Source organism: Notolabrus celidotus, chromosome 16 (assembly GCF_009762535.1).
Source record: "Notolabrus celidotus isolate fNotCel1 chromosome 16, fNotCel1.pri, whole genome shotgun sequence".
In the NCBI taxonomy this organism is placed as follows: Eukaryota; Metazoa; Chordata; class Actinopteri; order Labriformes; family Labridae; genus Notolabrus; species Notolabrus celidotus.
The window spans coordinates 6,124,487-6,141,419 of NC_048287.1; the positions used below are offsets into that span (position 1 = coordinate 6,124,487).

Sequence of the window (16,933 nt, forward strand, 5' to 3'; positions counted from 1 at the left end):
GAAACTGAATCTGAATTTGGTGCTAGTTCATCAACAATTTATTTTTTGTTGTTTTGAATTTCTGTTTCTTTTGTTTGACTGCAGTTAAAATGAAAAGCTCAAATCCAGTTCTATCAAAAGATTGCATGACTAATCCCAGAAGAGACTGATCCGTAGTCAGAGAAGTTTCTCTGGGATTCCTGGAGAATTTGAGTTTGTCTCACTAATAGATACCAACAGTCCCTGCACATTATACAGCTCTGCACAGTTTATGCAGATATCACACACTCGTACAGAGCTCGAATATCAGCCTACAACCTTTGTCAGATCACAAAATCCCTTATCCTGTGAAATATGGGGACGTCTCTGAACTAGCTGCAGAAGAACAGGGAAGATTAGGGAGGAAAAGTGCATTAGGATGCTCCGGTTGTAAATATATACGAGGAGGGAGCGAGTGAGAGGGAGAGGGAGTGTAGGTTTTTAAGTTGCTGTCACCGGGCTGTCACCGTGTCTGTCAGAACAGATCCATCACGCCTCTGACACGTCAGGCTTCACATTTGCATGGAGTGCAGCAGGAGCCTGTCCTTATTATGCATTCTGTCTCACACTAACCTTCCTCTCGCTACCCCATGAACTAACTAGCATCCGAGAGGCATATTTTATGGAACGCCATGAGCTGAGGATGATGGAGAGATGTTATTGGCTTCTGACAGCACATGTGTCTGTTATGTGTGTGTGTGTGTGTGTGTGTGTGTGTGTGTGTGTGTGTGTGTGTGTGTGTGTGTGTGTGTGTGTGTGTGTGTGTGTGTGTGTATGTATGTGCATGTGTTGCACCGGGTGCCGCCATCTTCCCAGGTGTACAGGGATCAGCCATCTTGTCAGGTGAGCTGCTGCTAACTAACTGTGTATTACTCTGATGCCACACACAGCAACAGAGGTGAGGGATATGAGGACATAGCTGTGTGTGTGTGTGTGTGTGTGTGTGTGTGTGTGTGTGTGTGTGTGTGTGTGCGTGCGTGTGTGTGTGTGGCACAGTATGGCAGTGCAGATGTAGTCAGTCCCTCAGTGAGGAAGCCTCCGCAGGGACAGACACAGCTGTGGCATGGCATCGGGATGCTAACGAGCCTTATCACACAGGCACTAGACACACACACACACACACACACACACACACACACACACACACACACACACAAACACACACACACACACCCACACCAACACAAAGCATGCACGTAAACATGCAGGGAGTCACGTACAAACACACACTCCCAAAACTGAGGAGAAAGGAGTGTTCAACTCTGCATTCATGAACACTGATAAACACACATGTGTACACAAACAAACACACACACCAACGTGTATTCACAGACAATACATTCATTATCTTCACACACACATATGCATATATTCAAACACATGTTAATGCACACATGCAGTCAAATGTACACATTTGCACAAACAGGCCCGGACAAACATATGAATTATCGACACACACACCGAGGCAGTGGTATCCACACATGCTCCATTATATTCACAAAGACGCACAAACACAGGCATAGAAATATGCACATCAATCCATGTATAGTTAAACATGAATACACTCACACCTACACATGGACACACACTCCTTATGCACAAATGCAGATAATGTTAACTTCAAACACGTGAGTCTCTGTCATAACTCTTACTCAGAAACTTCCTGACTCTGCTTCTTGTGATTTTCATGTTTGATGGTAAAAATATAAACCTCTTTAACAATCCACCTTGAAAGATTATTCATTACAAGTGGCTGTGGCTCAGTGGTGGAGTCGGTCGTCCCTCAATCATTAGGTTGGCAGTCCCATCCCAGCACCTGTAATCACATGCCAGTGTGTCCTCAAGCAGGACACTGAACCCACAATTGGTCTCGGTGGTGTTGTCAGCAGTGTGTGTGAATGTCTATGTATGGAATAAGCCAATTCCAGGCTCTTACTGCTGTTTCAAAGTAGGACAGATACGCCGCTGTTCCATCCTGTCTGCAATATGTAGTGCATGCAGGCATAATAAAGCAGCAAAGTCATTCCACCTCTTACGGCCAAATTCCACCAGATCTGTGTCCACTCCGTCTCTGATCCATCACTGCATCAGAACTGATTTCTGTTCTAACCAATGTGTTAACTTCCACTGGATCTGCTCCGTTTGTTCCGGCATAGACTGAAGTTGTGAAGATCAGCAGTACCTTCTTGTGTTCCTTTTCACTGCATAAATTACAATTCACCACACCTCGTTCTTAGTGATGTGCTCTTGACTCTGCCTTCCCTTTTGATAAAGTTTATAGGGCTGGCTCAGTCTTGGACCAGCTCTTAGTTATGCTGCTATAGGCTTAGAATACCGGGGGAACTGACACACTGGGATCCCATCTCTCTCCTCCTTCTGCTACTACTTTAACTCTTCCTGTCCCGTTAAAGTTACTAACCATAGACCTTTCTGGAGTCCCTTGGCACCCTTGTCTCGTAGGTTCCTCTGGATCTCTGCCGTAGACGGCCTATTGCTGTGGACGTGCCAGACTCCAGCTGCTACAACTACTACTATCCGTCTCACCACTATCATCTCCCTCTCTTCATCTCCCTCTATCCCTCTCTCCAATACAGCCTCAGCAGATGTGTCTAATATGAGTCTGGTCCTGCTGGAGGTTTCTGCCTGTTAAAGGAAGTTTGTCCTTGCCACTGTAACTTGCTAAATGCTGCAAAGTTCTCTGCTCATTGTGGATTAAGATGAGATCAGACTGAGTCCTGTCTGTGAGATGGGACTGGATCTTATCCTGGCTTGATGTTGGGTCTTTGTCAATAATAGAACGCAGAGTACAGTCTAGACCTGCTCTGTTTGGAAAGAGTCTGAGGATAACATTTGTTGTGATTTGGCGCTATATAAATACAGATTGATTGCTTGATTGCTTGATTGCTTGATTGATTGATTGATTGATTGATTGATTGATTGATTGGTGATTGATTGATTGATTGATTGATTGATTGATTGATTGTCTGTATGACACTTGTAACCCATCTTCATATGCTTTGGATATAGTTTGTCTAAAAGACTGCACATGTCATTGAGTATGCAAACAAGAGAGACACACAAATAAACCGTTATGTTCTTATTTGTTTTTATTTTACGGTCACCAGATGAGCAGATACATCATTTTAGAAAAGAAATTGATATTTGCAAAAAATTATAATACAATTTTCTCAATATAGATTATGTACAGAATGAAATGTCGTCAAACTGAAATAGCATTCTGCCTCTTTGTCTTGGGGAAGACAAAGCAGTGAAGGGTCTGAATGGTCCTCCATAGACCCATCTCCTAACCAATAAATATAAACTGTATATATTATGTATGCTGCACTCATCCAGGCATGGACAATACCAGGGCACGTTAGCTCTCAACAATATTCCCTTAATCAGTTCTTGTACATTACTGTGCTACACACACGCCCACACACTCGCACACCCACGAGAAAGCTTGACACACAAGTGCACACAGGCCAGAGAACAAATTACAGTTGGGTTACAACAATGGGCCATCTTAACTCATGAAAAGGAAGAAGAAAGCAAAAGAAAAGTGTATGGAAATACCCGTCATTGTCCTTGATCAGGAGGGAGAAGTGGCTTTCTGGTCAAAGCTCGTCGGAGCTGGATGAGTAGCACTTGACATTTGGCCCGATTCAAACAGCCAATTCTACAGAAAGCCACCGAGCTGGAAAATCTCTCCCAGTCTCACAGATCCTGCCTCCTCATTTAGCTGCCTCCCTCCCATTCAGTCCCTCTCTGTATCTATCTACCTTTGTTCTCTCTTGTTCCTATTCTCTCTATCTTTAGTGGGACAGGTGCCAGGACAAGGGTTGGCTAATGCCCCCTTTGCCCGTGTTCCCTCTGGGAATGTAGAAAGTAAAACTCACACGAAAGCTTCTATCCAAGCTGTATTGTAACAGGACAGACAACTGCACAATCACAGAACAAGCACAAGAAAAGACAACAGCAAAGTAAAGCTATGGCCAGGACGAGGTGGTGGTGGTGGTGGTGGTGGTGGGAAGGGGGGTTGCAAAGCTTGTAGAGGGGATGCTTGAAGGACTAAAAGGACATTATAAGCACTCCACTTGCCAGCCGCTTTACCTTGTCGCTGGGCATCACCTCTCAGAAATCGCCCTGCTTGTTCTTGGTGGGGGGAAGAATTATGACTTTGTGCCGATGAGCGAATACACACACTTGCATAAATCATCCATCTTGTTTGGCGGTTAATTACTCTTGTTTACCCTCCGAGTAACCTCGGGATGGGGCGGCGCGATAGGAGGGAGCCTGGGAAGAGGAGATAGCACCAAATAGTAATCTGCTGACGCTGTTCATCAGTGTGCAATTCACAGGAGTAAAAGCATATAGTGGGCTTGAACCTGGGTGTTAGTGAATTAGACAAGGTTGCCTGGGGTCTGAGGAGAGCAGCTCCATCAACATCCTGGCCTGACCACAGCTGCTCGCTAAGCTGTTCTGGGGTCAGCTGGTGAAGGAGCCACGCTGAGGCAGCCCAGCACAGGCCAATCAGGGACCTCCTCAGGATGTGCAGCAGGCTCTGATCGTTGCTTATTTCATTACGGGGAAAGCTACATAAATCCACAAAATGGAGAGGAAGAGGCACAGAGGGAATATTTGCATTTCTCCTCTCCTATCATCTCCCCTCAATGCCCCCCTCCCCAACACTACCCCCTTTCAATCCCTCCCCCATTTAGTGCAGAGTGACTTTAATCATCACTTTCGCCAAAACACATTAAGCCGGTGTGTCCGGAGTTGAGGAGGGAGAGGGGGGTTGAAAAAACACAGAGTAGCGCATTAGATTTGCAATAGTGATGCATCACTCTGGCATTACTTTGGAGATTAAAGAAGGGATGTTGCATTTCAATGGAGTGGTGCTGATGGTTGCCTGATGGATGACTGTCCTCTCGCTCTAAACCAAACAGGAAACACCACTGTCCACCAGGGAGAGAAGTCACTTTGACCCAGGGCTTCCCATTCATTTTCCCCTTCCCTGCCTTAAGGTCTTATTTCATTGTCATCTTAAAACCTCCTTTATTTTCTGCATCCATAAACCTCAAAGCCTCCCTCTGCGTTTTAACCCCCAATCTGAGAGCACCTCTACTTTGAAAGGTATTTATGCAGCTGTTTGATCATGTTCTTAAGTCAAAACAACACCTCCTTTGTAGGAAGAGATAATACTGCAAAGTAGATTGCATACATTAATCCTAAGCCAACACACGACTTGACTTTTTCTGGTCTTTTTGTTACTGCATCTGTATTGAAAGGATGGATGTAAAGTGCTTGACAGCTTTGAACAGGCATGACGAGATTGGGAGGAGCCATAACAACTCAACAAAAACAAAAAAACTGAAGGGCATGAATGGGGGGGGGGCATTAGGAATAGGCTCATTGGGGGTAGGCTCAATATGGAGACAGAAGGCTTTATAAACAGAGGAGGGCAGGGGGAAGGGTTGGAGGGAGAGTAGGATATGGGCTGAAGGGAGTCCCCAGGAAACAAAATGACAATTTGTATTTTGTTCTACAGTCTCAGAGGAACAGAATCACAGTCCGTCAGTCCAAGGGTATAGCCCACCAGCAGCCTGGCCTGGTGGGTGAGCTTTCTGATTTCATGTCTGTCCAAACCCCTGGGGGCGTGAGTTCACCCTGGCACCCAGCTCTGGTTGCTGTGTGCTGAAGGAGGGCATGCAAAGGCCCCCAAACTCATGCCCATCCCCATGCCCAAGCCTTGGGATAGAGAGCCGTCAAAGTTGAAGTCGATGCTCTCTGTGTCCATAAAGTCACTGAGCAGGATGGAGTCTACATCACAGTCCAGGCTATTGGGGACATTCTCTATGTCCAGATTGGCAGCCATTCTATTGTGGGTGTTGTGCTGCTGCCCCTGGTAACCAGCGTTCCCCGGCTGATGGTTGTTGTGGTAGTAGCCTTGCCAGGATTCGGTCATACCCTGATGATGAGCCCCAGGGTAAGGCTGGTGACGAGGGTGAGGGGCTGATGCCAAGCGGCAGGGGTCCTGGGGGACGTCCATGACCCCAGCAGGGTTGGGCGGCAGGGATGGTGATGTTGGGAGGTGTGGACGGGGCCCATAGTGGTTAGAGGTCTTGAGGCTGTAGGGCTGCAAGATGTCATTGCTGACCCGTGGGGAGAGGGCCTGAGGGTGAGGCCCACTGTGCATAGGGTTGTGAGGGTTGTGGGGGTTGTGGCTGTGCATGTGATTCTGGCTGGAGCGTGGGTTGTGATCGTGGCTGGCGTTTACTTTGTTACTGTGACTGTGCTCATGACTAGGGCCATAGTCATGGGCTGGGTGGGGCTTGTGGCTGTGGCTATAGTCGAGGCTGGCTTGGTGTTTGTGACCCTGATTGTGGTTCTGATGATGGGCATTCTGGTCATGAACTGAGCCATGGCCATTGTGTAGGCTGGGAGTGTGAGCATGCTCTTGGCTGTGATTGTGGTTATGATTGTGGCTGCGATTCTGATTGTGACTGTGCTGGCTGTGAATGCCATTGGTTCCCTGTGACATTAGTGTGTGTGTTTCACGTCCCTGGCCCAGCACCGTGTCCTTGTTGCAGAACGATGGACCTCCAGTTAGCAGACTCTGCAGGGCATTGTTCTCTGAGTAGCCCCTCATTGGGCGCTGGAAGCTGACTGGCTTATTCTCCTGGATGGTCTCCATGGGCGTGTGGTGCCGCAGCATGCCCATGGAAGGCTGCGCGTACATCGGCCCACAGTAGGAGCCCTCTGCCTTGGGTCCAGGCACGTAGGGATAACCGTTGCATTTGATTTGCGGTGGCTGGGGATAGCCACTTTCATCTAGACTGATAGCCCCAGTAAGATCAGTCAGCTGTGGCAGCTCAACATTGGGGCAGTGGCCTCCAGTGCCCAGGGCAGGGGATCTGGTGCTGGTGGGGCTTGGGTAGAGTCGAGGAGAAGCTGAACAGGAAAGTCCTCCCTCTTCTGGTTCATCTGCCTCCGCCTCTGCCAAGATTGGAGAGAGGCAGCCACTCATCGTTGAGGCAGAGGAGGAAGTACGGGAATGGAGGTCAGTCCAAGTGTCATACTCCTCACCCCCCATGCCAATACCTCCTTTCCCTGCTGGACTTCCATGCTCTGGGGAGCCTTGCATTGTGGGACCAGCCCCATGACCTTGCCCCCTTCCAAGACCTATGGCCCCTGCTCTCTTACGGCTGATGCGACCCTTGGTCTTCAGGTAGCGGGTCCCGTTGTCTATGGTGGCTGCACGTCGTCTGGGTCCCTTCCCCATCTTTCCTCCTTCTGGGTTCAGCATCCACCAGGAACTCTTCCCAGTCCCTTCATTCTGCACCCGGATGAAGCGACTGTGCAGGGACAAATTGTGTCTGATCGAATTCTGGAAAAGATAGATAGGAGGGAGATGGAGGGAGAGAGGGAGGAAAGGGCAGAAAAGAGAGAGAGAAGAGATAAACATTAACACCCCAGGGAACATTTAGGGTTAAATAATCATTTCTTGAGAACACAAAGTCATTTCAAATTATGGCCAAACTATCAAGGCTGTACAGCGAGCGAGAAAAAAGATGGATAAAGTAAGGGAGGGAGATGGAGGGGGAGCAAAGAGGGCAGGGAGAGTGAAGGACCAATCGATACCTCCCCTGACCAGCCTCTCTTCTCCACACGCGCTCACTGAGTCATAATATGGACATGGGTGCAGCCTCCACATCAAACCATCACCAAGGTTACAGAAATGAATCACGCGAGGCAACCCAATCACAGACAGACCATATCGATTGCAGGGCCTCCAAATATGAGAGCCTGAGATCCAGTCAGAGACAGGGAGGGAGGGAGGGAAGGAAAGGGAAGGAGGGGGAGGCGTGTGATTTGGCAAGAGAAGACCTGGAAGATCACCAAAATGAAAAAGAAACAGTCTCACACAGGCCTGGAAAAAGATAGAGAGGAAGTTAACGAGGGAAGGGGAGGAGGAGAGATGACATGCTCATTTAACCTCTTTTAAAATCATGGCACAATTAACGTGACCTTAGGCAAAAACGGCGGATATCTTTATGATGAAGTTTTCCTGTGAGAGGCTTTGAAGGGGGACGGATGTGGTGGCTTTGGATGGCGGGGTGTGTATAGAATAAGCCTCTCCAGACCCCTGTTTAAGTGTCTGAGTGACGGCTGTATAGTTAATCCAGGGCTCCGCAGGAGCATTTGAAGCCAGTGCCAACCTGGAGTGAGTTGATGAGATCTAAGCCTGCCTAAAGGAGAGCTTAGCAGGGATACACATCATCTCAGCTGGCCAAGTTAGTCTAAGTACGGCGTGTTCATCCAAATCTTTCCTGCTTGTGTCATTATTCACACTCTCCAGCTTTCCTCCCTCTGCTTTACCGCCTTCTCTTTCTTTCCCACTCTTTTGCCTATCGCTCTTTTCTGATCATGTGGGAGGAACAAATCCCCCTTCAACCCCAGCCCTCTACTCCATGCGCGCAATCACACACTTTTCTTTTTCCTCTCTGGAGATATCTATCTATTTCTGCCTTGTTTATTACCTGCACATAGCTCACAATCTCTGTCTCCTGATATCTGGCGCCGTTCTCTATCTTCATTCACTCCCCGCCTCCTGTCCAATTTTCCTGCTCTCAGCCCCATTCATCTCCTTCTCTGTGTCCCAGCGTCTCTTGATCACGACATTGCTCATTCTCTCCCTCTCTCCCCACATCCATCCTCTCATCACCTTACACAACTCCCCCCCCCTCCCTCTTTCACTCATTCATTCACTCTGAAAAGCCAGCAAATATCGGAAACAAACAGCAGGAGATGCAAATCTGTGCTCAATGGGGGGCCAGCTTACATTTCACCCTTCAGTGCAATCCATACAGTCAGCATATGTACCCTCCTCATCCCCCTTATCTCTCTGTATTCTCTGACAGAATACAGACCAACATGCCTGCGAACTGGACATCCAGCTCAGAGAGGTGACAGCTCTTTATTGTTGCAGAGTATTATGAAAAGCGCAGCAACCAGAGCAGCAGGTAATATGTTCCTCTCAAAATGTTTACAGGGGGAATTCAGCTTTAAGTGGGTTTCAAATCAGTCTTGTATCCTACCTACTACTATTCTCATTCACACACACACACACACCAGTCCCCACAGCATGACTCCAAACAGGTAATTTCATCCCATCCTCCACTCAAATCACGCTGCTTTGACTACGCTCTCTTCATAAACATGGAAATTGGATAGAAGAGATGCATTTATGTTTTTCTACTGTTCAGAGGGGTCCTCTTCAAAACACCAGGTCGGCAAAATTACACAAGCTCAACACGCAGCGACGAAATGGGCTGACTGCACTCCTCAGCCGTGTCGCACAGACTTTATCAAAGCCAAATTGAACGACGACGCCGTGTGAAAGAGGCCGCCAGTGGAGGCGACCCGCATCAGGTGATCTGAGAGCGGCACCCTGACAGGTTCCTCCACAACATGACGGCTCCGGCTGGGTGTAGTCATAGCAACAGAGTAAACCAAAAGAGGGAGAAATGAAGAGAGGGGAGGTGATGGTGGGGGGAGAGGAGGGGGAGGCGGCTGATGCTGTTTGATGCTGCAGGCAACTCCAAACAGCCTTTTATCTGAGTCTGTCAGATTCCTGCTTCCAATCCACCAGGGAGGCTCAATCACCAGTAGTCCCAGCGTCTCACTACCTGTACCAAGCTGTGATTAGCAGTTGAGTGCGTGTGTGTGTGTGTTTGTGTTTGGGTGTGTGTGTAGGTGTGTGTATGAGGGTATAGGCAGAGCTACCGTACAACTCTACCAGAGCAACAATTAAACCTCACTAGTTCACTGTTGTTCCTCCAGCAGCTGAAAAACATTGTAAAGCACTATAATGTGACAGCCCTCTGCTTTACTGTCTACAGAAGATATTAAGATAAAACTGACTCCCCTTTGAGGCTGAGTTTGACATCATTTCATAATAAATGTGGAATTGTGTAAATTTGAAAATGTGCTACTGTTACCAACCACTTAAAGTTACAGTTTCTCTGCACACGTACACTGATTTCTATTTTATTAAATCAGGGTTTTCAGCATTAACACATTAATTGAGATGTGGTGTAGGCGCGTAATTAATGTGCTAATCTCTTTTTAGACACAGGCTATATTATTTCTCTTCCAGCACACTGTGGTTAAGCCACAGCTGCGCTTTTGAATGACACATTTCAATTAAAAAAAAAACAAGATGGGAGCGCTGTTGGCCTAGCGGTCTAAGTGGCCCCATATACATAGGCCATAGCGCTTTTTGCAGAGGTTGCAAGTTCAATGCCAGCCTCGACCATTTGCAGAGGTCGCTGGTATGACTTTCGACCATTTGCTGCATGCCTACCCCCACTCTACTCCCCATATTTCCTGTTTCTCTACAGCTGTACTATCCAATAAAGGCAAAAATGCCCAAAAATATAACTTAAAAAAAAGAACAGTAAAAGCAATGAAAACTGGAACTCCTCAAGAGTGCATATACTGTTGTATTAACCAGGGATCACTGGACGTCAGTGGGTAATCATAATTATCTCTGAATAACTGCAAACCATATGGTCACTGATTGGACATTTTGTAGGACTACATGCACTCCAGCATATTTCTCAACATGTAACAGTATTATCCTTAAAAAATAAACACTGTGTTTGACAGAATAAGCAATCTGAAGTCCACACTTATGCAGCGGGGCAGCATTTATTTGATTGATGAATCTAAAAGTCAAGATCATCAAGTACATTTCATTACATTCATTGAATAATTCCTTCATTCCTTCCCAAAATAAAACATTGGTGAGAATTGCTTTATGTTGTTAGTATGGACTTAAAATCTGTTTGAAATGAAAAATAATCTGATTTTAAATATGGAATTGAAAATGCAATTAACTGTGATTAACTATTGAAACTCAACGATTACTCACAATTGAACAGATTAATTGTTTGACAGTTTTTATTACAATGCAACATTACAATATTTGAAAATAAACATGAAACTGTAGCAGCGAAGTCTGTGGAGTTCTTTAAATTCATTGTACTTTTGTCTCTAAAGAAAACCTTTTCATGTTGTTTTTGATCTGATCAAGATAAATCAATGTAGCTGCAAAAAAACAACTAATGTTATTGAGCAAAATATGCTAACATTAGCATCAAATCAAACCCTTATGATTATTACAGTGATCAGGTCGCAGCTCTATTTGAGATCCAACCAATTGTTTAGTTGGCTTCAAATTCATTTTATAAGTTCCCCTATGGAAACACGACGTACTACTGCCCCGTAATCTACACTTTAAGTATTTCATTTTACACTAAAATGTTTTCAAACTCATATGAAATTGGCTTGGGTTGCCCATTTCATTGCACTGACAGCTGTTTCAACCACTGATATCGCAAGAATCGCTCTCTCACCTCACCCTTCCATTGTTAAATATTCACAAAGGCAAGTTTTGGAGTGACACTGATCTAAATATAACTTATAGAAATGGAGTGAAGCCAAATACTGTTATTTTATGACCTTCTTGTGATTTTATGTCAGTCACTTACTTTTTGATATTACCGTTGTATTCATCTGAGTGTTATCCTTCCTGTTCTGATGACACTGAACTCACCAGAGTAATATTGAGTCTCCTCAAGCTTTTTGAAAATAGAGTTAAATCGATGCGAACACAACCAACTCTTTGGTTCAAACGCCATGTAATTATGTTTATACCTAAGAATTATGGTGGTGGTTGGATGGGTCAGCAAATACTTGGACTTGAACAAAAGAAAACAATGTTGTGTTCTCCATTTTCTATGGACAGTCTATGCTGGTTACTTTTAGTCATGAGCACAATCGTTCCATAATCATTACCAAGTGGTTATTATGTCAACCAGGACTACCAAGATCCTCCACAACAGTAAGATGTCCTGGTAGCTCTGATCCAAACCACAATCTTTCCCTAAATTGAGCCTCAGACTGAGCATTTATTTGATTGATGAATCTAAAAGTCAAGATCATCAAGTACATTTCATTACACTCATTGAATAATTCCTTCATTCTTTCCCAAAATAAAACATTGGTGAGAATTGCTTTATGTTGTTAGTATGGACTTAAAATCTGTTTTGAAATGAAAAATAGTCTAATTTTAAATATGGAATTGAAAATGCAATTAACTGTGATTAACTATTGAAACGCAACGATTACTCACAATTGAAAAGATTTATTGTTTGACAGTTTTTATTACAATGCAACATTACAATATTTGAAAATAAACATGAAACTGTAGCAGCGAAGTCTGTGGAGTTCTTTAAATTCTTTGTACTTTTGTCTCTAAAGAAAACCTTTTCTTGCTGTTTTTGATCTGATCAAGATTAATCAATGTAGCTGCAAAAAAACAACTAATGTTATTGAGCAAAATATGCTAACATTAGCATCAAATCAAACCCTTATGATTATTACAGTGATCAGGTCGCAGCTCTATTTGGGATCCAACCAATTGTTTAGTTGGCTTCAAATTAATCTTATAAGTTCCCCTATGGAAACACGACTTACTACTGCCCCGTAATCTACACTTTAAGTATTTCATTTTACACTAAAATGTTTTCAACCTCATATGAAATTGGCTTGGGTTGCCCAAGCCAAGACAGCTGTTTCAACCACTGATATCGCAAGAATCGCTCTCTCACCTCACCCTTCCATTGGCAAATATTCACAAAGGCAAGTTTTGGAGTGACACTGATCTAAATATAACTTATAGAAATGGAGTGAAGCCAAATACTGTTATTTTATGACCTTCTTGTGATTTTAAGTCAGTCACTTACTTTTTGATATTATCGTTGTATTCATCTGAGTGTTATCCTTCCTGTTCTGATGACACTGTTTGAAAGTTTGAGTCTCCTCAAGCTTTTTGAAAATAGAGTTAAATCAATGCGAACACAACCAACTCTTTGGTTCAAACGCCATGTAATTATGTTTATACCTAAGAATTATGGTGGTGGTTGGATGGGTCAGCAAATACTTGGACTTGAACAAAAGAAAACAATGTTGTGTTCTCCATTTTCTATGGACGGTCTATGCTGGTTACTTTTAGTCATGAGCACAATCGTTCCATAATCATTACCAAGTGGTTATTATGTCAACCAGGACTACCAAGATCCTCCACAACAGTAAGAAGTCCTGGTAGCTCTGATCCAAACCACAATCTTTCCCTAAATTGAGCCTCAGACTGAGGGTTTGCAAGTGTGATTTGTACAGCAAAAAATGTATTTTTCTGTATAATTTTGACCTTTTGCTAAAACTGTGCCATGGAAACAAAACCAAAACAGACCCAGACCTACACATCCTAAGTTACCAGCAACACTAATCAATGCATAGTCTTCATTCAAGAAGTGGATGTATCCTCTTTGGTGCAAATCTGAAGCCAATGAAGAAGTGTCTTTAGCTGGATTCGTTCTCATGACCAGCAGGGGGCACTCTGCTGGTCGTAAAGATAGGTCTAACTGCATAGAGGTCTTCAAGAAAATAACCCTACTCCTCACTAGATCTATCCCCTCAGTAAAACATTTCATTATTTTCTTTATTGTCTCAAACTTATTGATACAGCATGATGTTTGTTTTTTTCATTTTGGTTCCGTTTGAGTAAAAAAGGTGATGGAACGCCACATGCTTTAGGGCGCAGCTACCAATGACTGACAAGTCTCCACAAAACCAACCTGTTAACCAGGATACAGGTCTTGACCTTTTTGCCTGAAAGTACTCACTTCGGATTCTAAAAGCCAAGGTGGTGAGGGCCGAAATGCCACACTGGAAACAAGCCCACCATCCAGTTAAGATTAGGGATGGGTCATGATTTTTAAATATTCGAATAGTCGCAATTTTTTTTTTTAAGCGAATAGTTAATGGGACTTATAGCTCATCTTAAAAATATATGTTTTCTAATATTTTACAAGCGCTTTGTTGTGATGCAGTACAATCTCCACATGGTGGCTGTAACCGATCTGAAAGCTGTTTCCTAATCTCTATCAAATAACAAAGAAAGCATTAATGCAGGTGATGATGTCCTGTAAGATTCAGAACCAGAGGGAACTGCTGAAATTTCAGCCATTTGAACTCAAGTGCAAACTTGCCAGGTAAACTACAATATATCATAACTGTACAGCTATGCATGGAGAGCAAAGCTCCTTCAGAACAGGGGACTCATCGAATAACACATGAATGGTTCCTACGGACTATTAAAGAGTGTTTTTGCTTGAAATGTCCATCTCATGTGGACGTCCACTTCTCATCAAAGGTTAATTGCTTAATGACAGGCGAGGTAACATGTTGGGTACAGTAAATATCAAGTGATCCAAATATCCTTATAAAACAGTATCCTGCTTGATATCACCACTTTACCATCAGGGCAACATGAGAAGATAACATGATAAATAAAGTGGATTGGATTGGAAGATGACAAAAAATAAACTGAGCTAACTCCTGATTCTAACTTTAACCATTTGGAGCCAAGATTAAGTACAGTTTATCAACCTGACTGTCCCGTGGCGGGAGACGTAAAACGTAAATGAACATCATTAGAAATGGACGATGACGTGAGTACAGCAATTGCATTTTTTGGTGAAGCTGATGAAGTAACGTGTTGCTCCACTATATTTTTATTTGTCCCTGATAATCATCAGGTGAAAATCTGATAACAAGACAGTCAGAGAGACTGACTCTGAAGTGTAAGCATGTTCCCTCCACTCTCATACTTTGTTTTCCTACACTAACAGCACGAAACGTTCTGCAGAGAGACTGGTGACTGAATCTGTCCTGGAGTCCACCCTGCTCCTCTACAGGGAACACACAGCACTGGATCCAACTCTGTATATTATGCACAAACGGTGACTGAGTTTGACCCTGACACTCTGCTGCTTTCACTGAGTCAGGGGATAGTCAGTCCAGTGGTTAGCTAATGGCCTGTGGACACACAGATCTGTCCAAACACAGAATTCTTACTCTTTCCCTTTTTTCAATACGCCAGACCGGAGAACAATTTATGACTGGGTGTGGGACTACATCATACTGCTACAGTGTGTTTGCTTCACAATTACAGAGAAACATTGAACTCAAACCTTTAGATACACTTTCATGTACTGGTCCTACTTCTAATAATGCTGACACATTTGAGTGGAGCTTTTGGACACACGCTTCCGTCTGCATGAGCTGAAACTGGATTTCAACTAGCTGCAAACAAAGCCCATCGAGGTAACACAGTAAAGAGACTCCTAAAGTCTGCATGAGAGGTAGTCAAAGCAATAAAGATGAAACAACGCAGGACTTTCAGCCACACAGAGTTGAGTCAACCCAACCCGGATGTGTTTCTTTTTTCTTTTTTTCCTATTCATGTGAACAATGTTTATAAAAGGATGAACCAAATTTAAAAGACGACTTGTAAACACACCTAACAATGAGAGTGCAGCTGAGGTTACAGTTTGATAAGGCAGTTTAATTGGAATACTGTCCTCCCCAGTATACAAGGACTGAGTAAGAATTGATTTATTGACAGGGACTATGTCAGCCTCTGCTCCTCTGGACCTTCTCCCGGCTGACTATCAAACAATCCACAAACAGGTTAGTGAGAGGCTCACTGGTTGTACGTCGATCTGTAAAACAAGAAAAATTCTGTATCTTTCGTACGTACTTATGATACAAGATAACTTTGTTTTGTTTACATTTCCCCTTCTTCTGTTGAGGTTTTGTTCCCTTCGGTACATTTATACTGTTCGACTTCTGAGTCAAAACCTAGCATGGGGATTGTGGCGCATGAGCAGAACGCCCCGTGAGTTTGGGTCTGAATGAGTGATGGCTCTGTTCATGCTCAAGCTCAAAGCTGCTGTGGTTTATAGTTAATTTGGCCATGAAAGCTGCAAAAGTAAACTTTAGAATACCATTAATTGATAGCTGTTTTCAAAGTTAAGCTGATCTTGTACTGAGACAGGTTATGTGGTTTAAATGTCAAAGGTCTCTGCTCTGGTTTTAAGGACTTCAAATGTTGCTCTTTTGTTTCTTTCTTCTTTTATCTTTTTGGCTTTCTGCCTTTAATAGATAAGACAGCTGAAGAGAGACAGGACACACGAGGAGTATGAGAGTGGAGGAAGACATGCAGGCGCTCAGACTGCTTGTCCAGCCAGCGCCTCATGTTTCTCTCTTAGTTTTGTTTTCAGCACCCACAAGAGATAGATGATTACAATAAAAAAGGGGGCATTAAAGGCCTTGATATACTCAGTTTTAATCTGTGGTCAGGTCTGAAAAACGATTTATTTCCAGTAGTTAAAGACAATATTGTCCTTCATGACACTCTGATAAAATCACCAGGGACACTTTTCAGCTTTAAACCCTCTCTTCAGAGCTACATGTTTCTCTTTTTGGACGCTGATCACCACTCAGTGATACGTCAACAAAATCAGTGGATCGTCCCTTTATCCACAAGATCAGATCACTTTTATTTCAGCTTCTTCACACTGGCTCCACGTCTGTTTTGGAGCTGTTTTGAAAGTTCCATAGATTCACTGTTGAGGCTCTTTGTTGCCTCTCTCCCTGCTACATCTCTGACTCCTTAAACAAACGTACTCTGTCATTCCTTGGCACCGGTTTTGTCCTTTCTGTAAACGTACTTTAAACTCAGACGCTTGCCAGATTTACTTTTATTCTCTTTTCAAAACTTTTCTTCATCTCCTCTTGTCTCCAACAGTTTCTGTGTCTTTTTTCTTTAGAAACCTGCGGCTGTGAAACGCTTTGTAAAGTGTATTTGAAAGGTTCTCCATAAATAAAGGTTACTGTTATCACTATAATCCTGGAATCTACAACTGAGCATACATGAGGTGACCAAAAACAGACAATATGTGCTGTGGAAGTAAATCCTTTGTTAAATATCAAACCCTGT

General features: G+C 43.8%; 1 protein-coding gene across 1 annotated transcript in view; it reads right to left on the reverse strand.

Moving 5' to 3' along the window:
* Positions 1 to 3,132: 3,132 nt before the first annotated feature.
* foxo6b (forkhead box O6 b) overlaps positions 3,133 to 16,933 on the reverse strand; it is a 59,751-nt gene continuing 45,950 nt past the window's right edge. Inside the window, exon 2 of the mRNA XM_034704286.1 lies at positions 3,133 to 7,408. Coding sequence (XP_034560177.1) covers positions 5,684 to 7,408 — 1,725 coding nt within the window. The 3' untranslated portion in view covers positions 3,133 to 5,683. The remainder of the gene's footprint in view (positions 7,409 to 16,933) is intronic.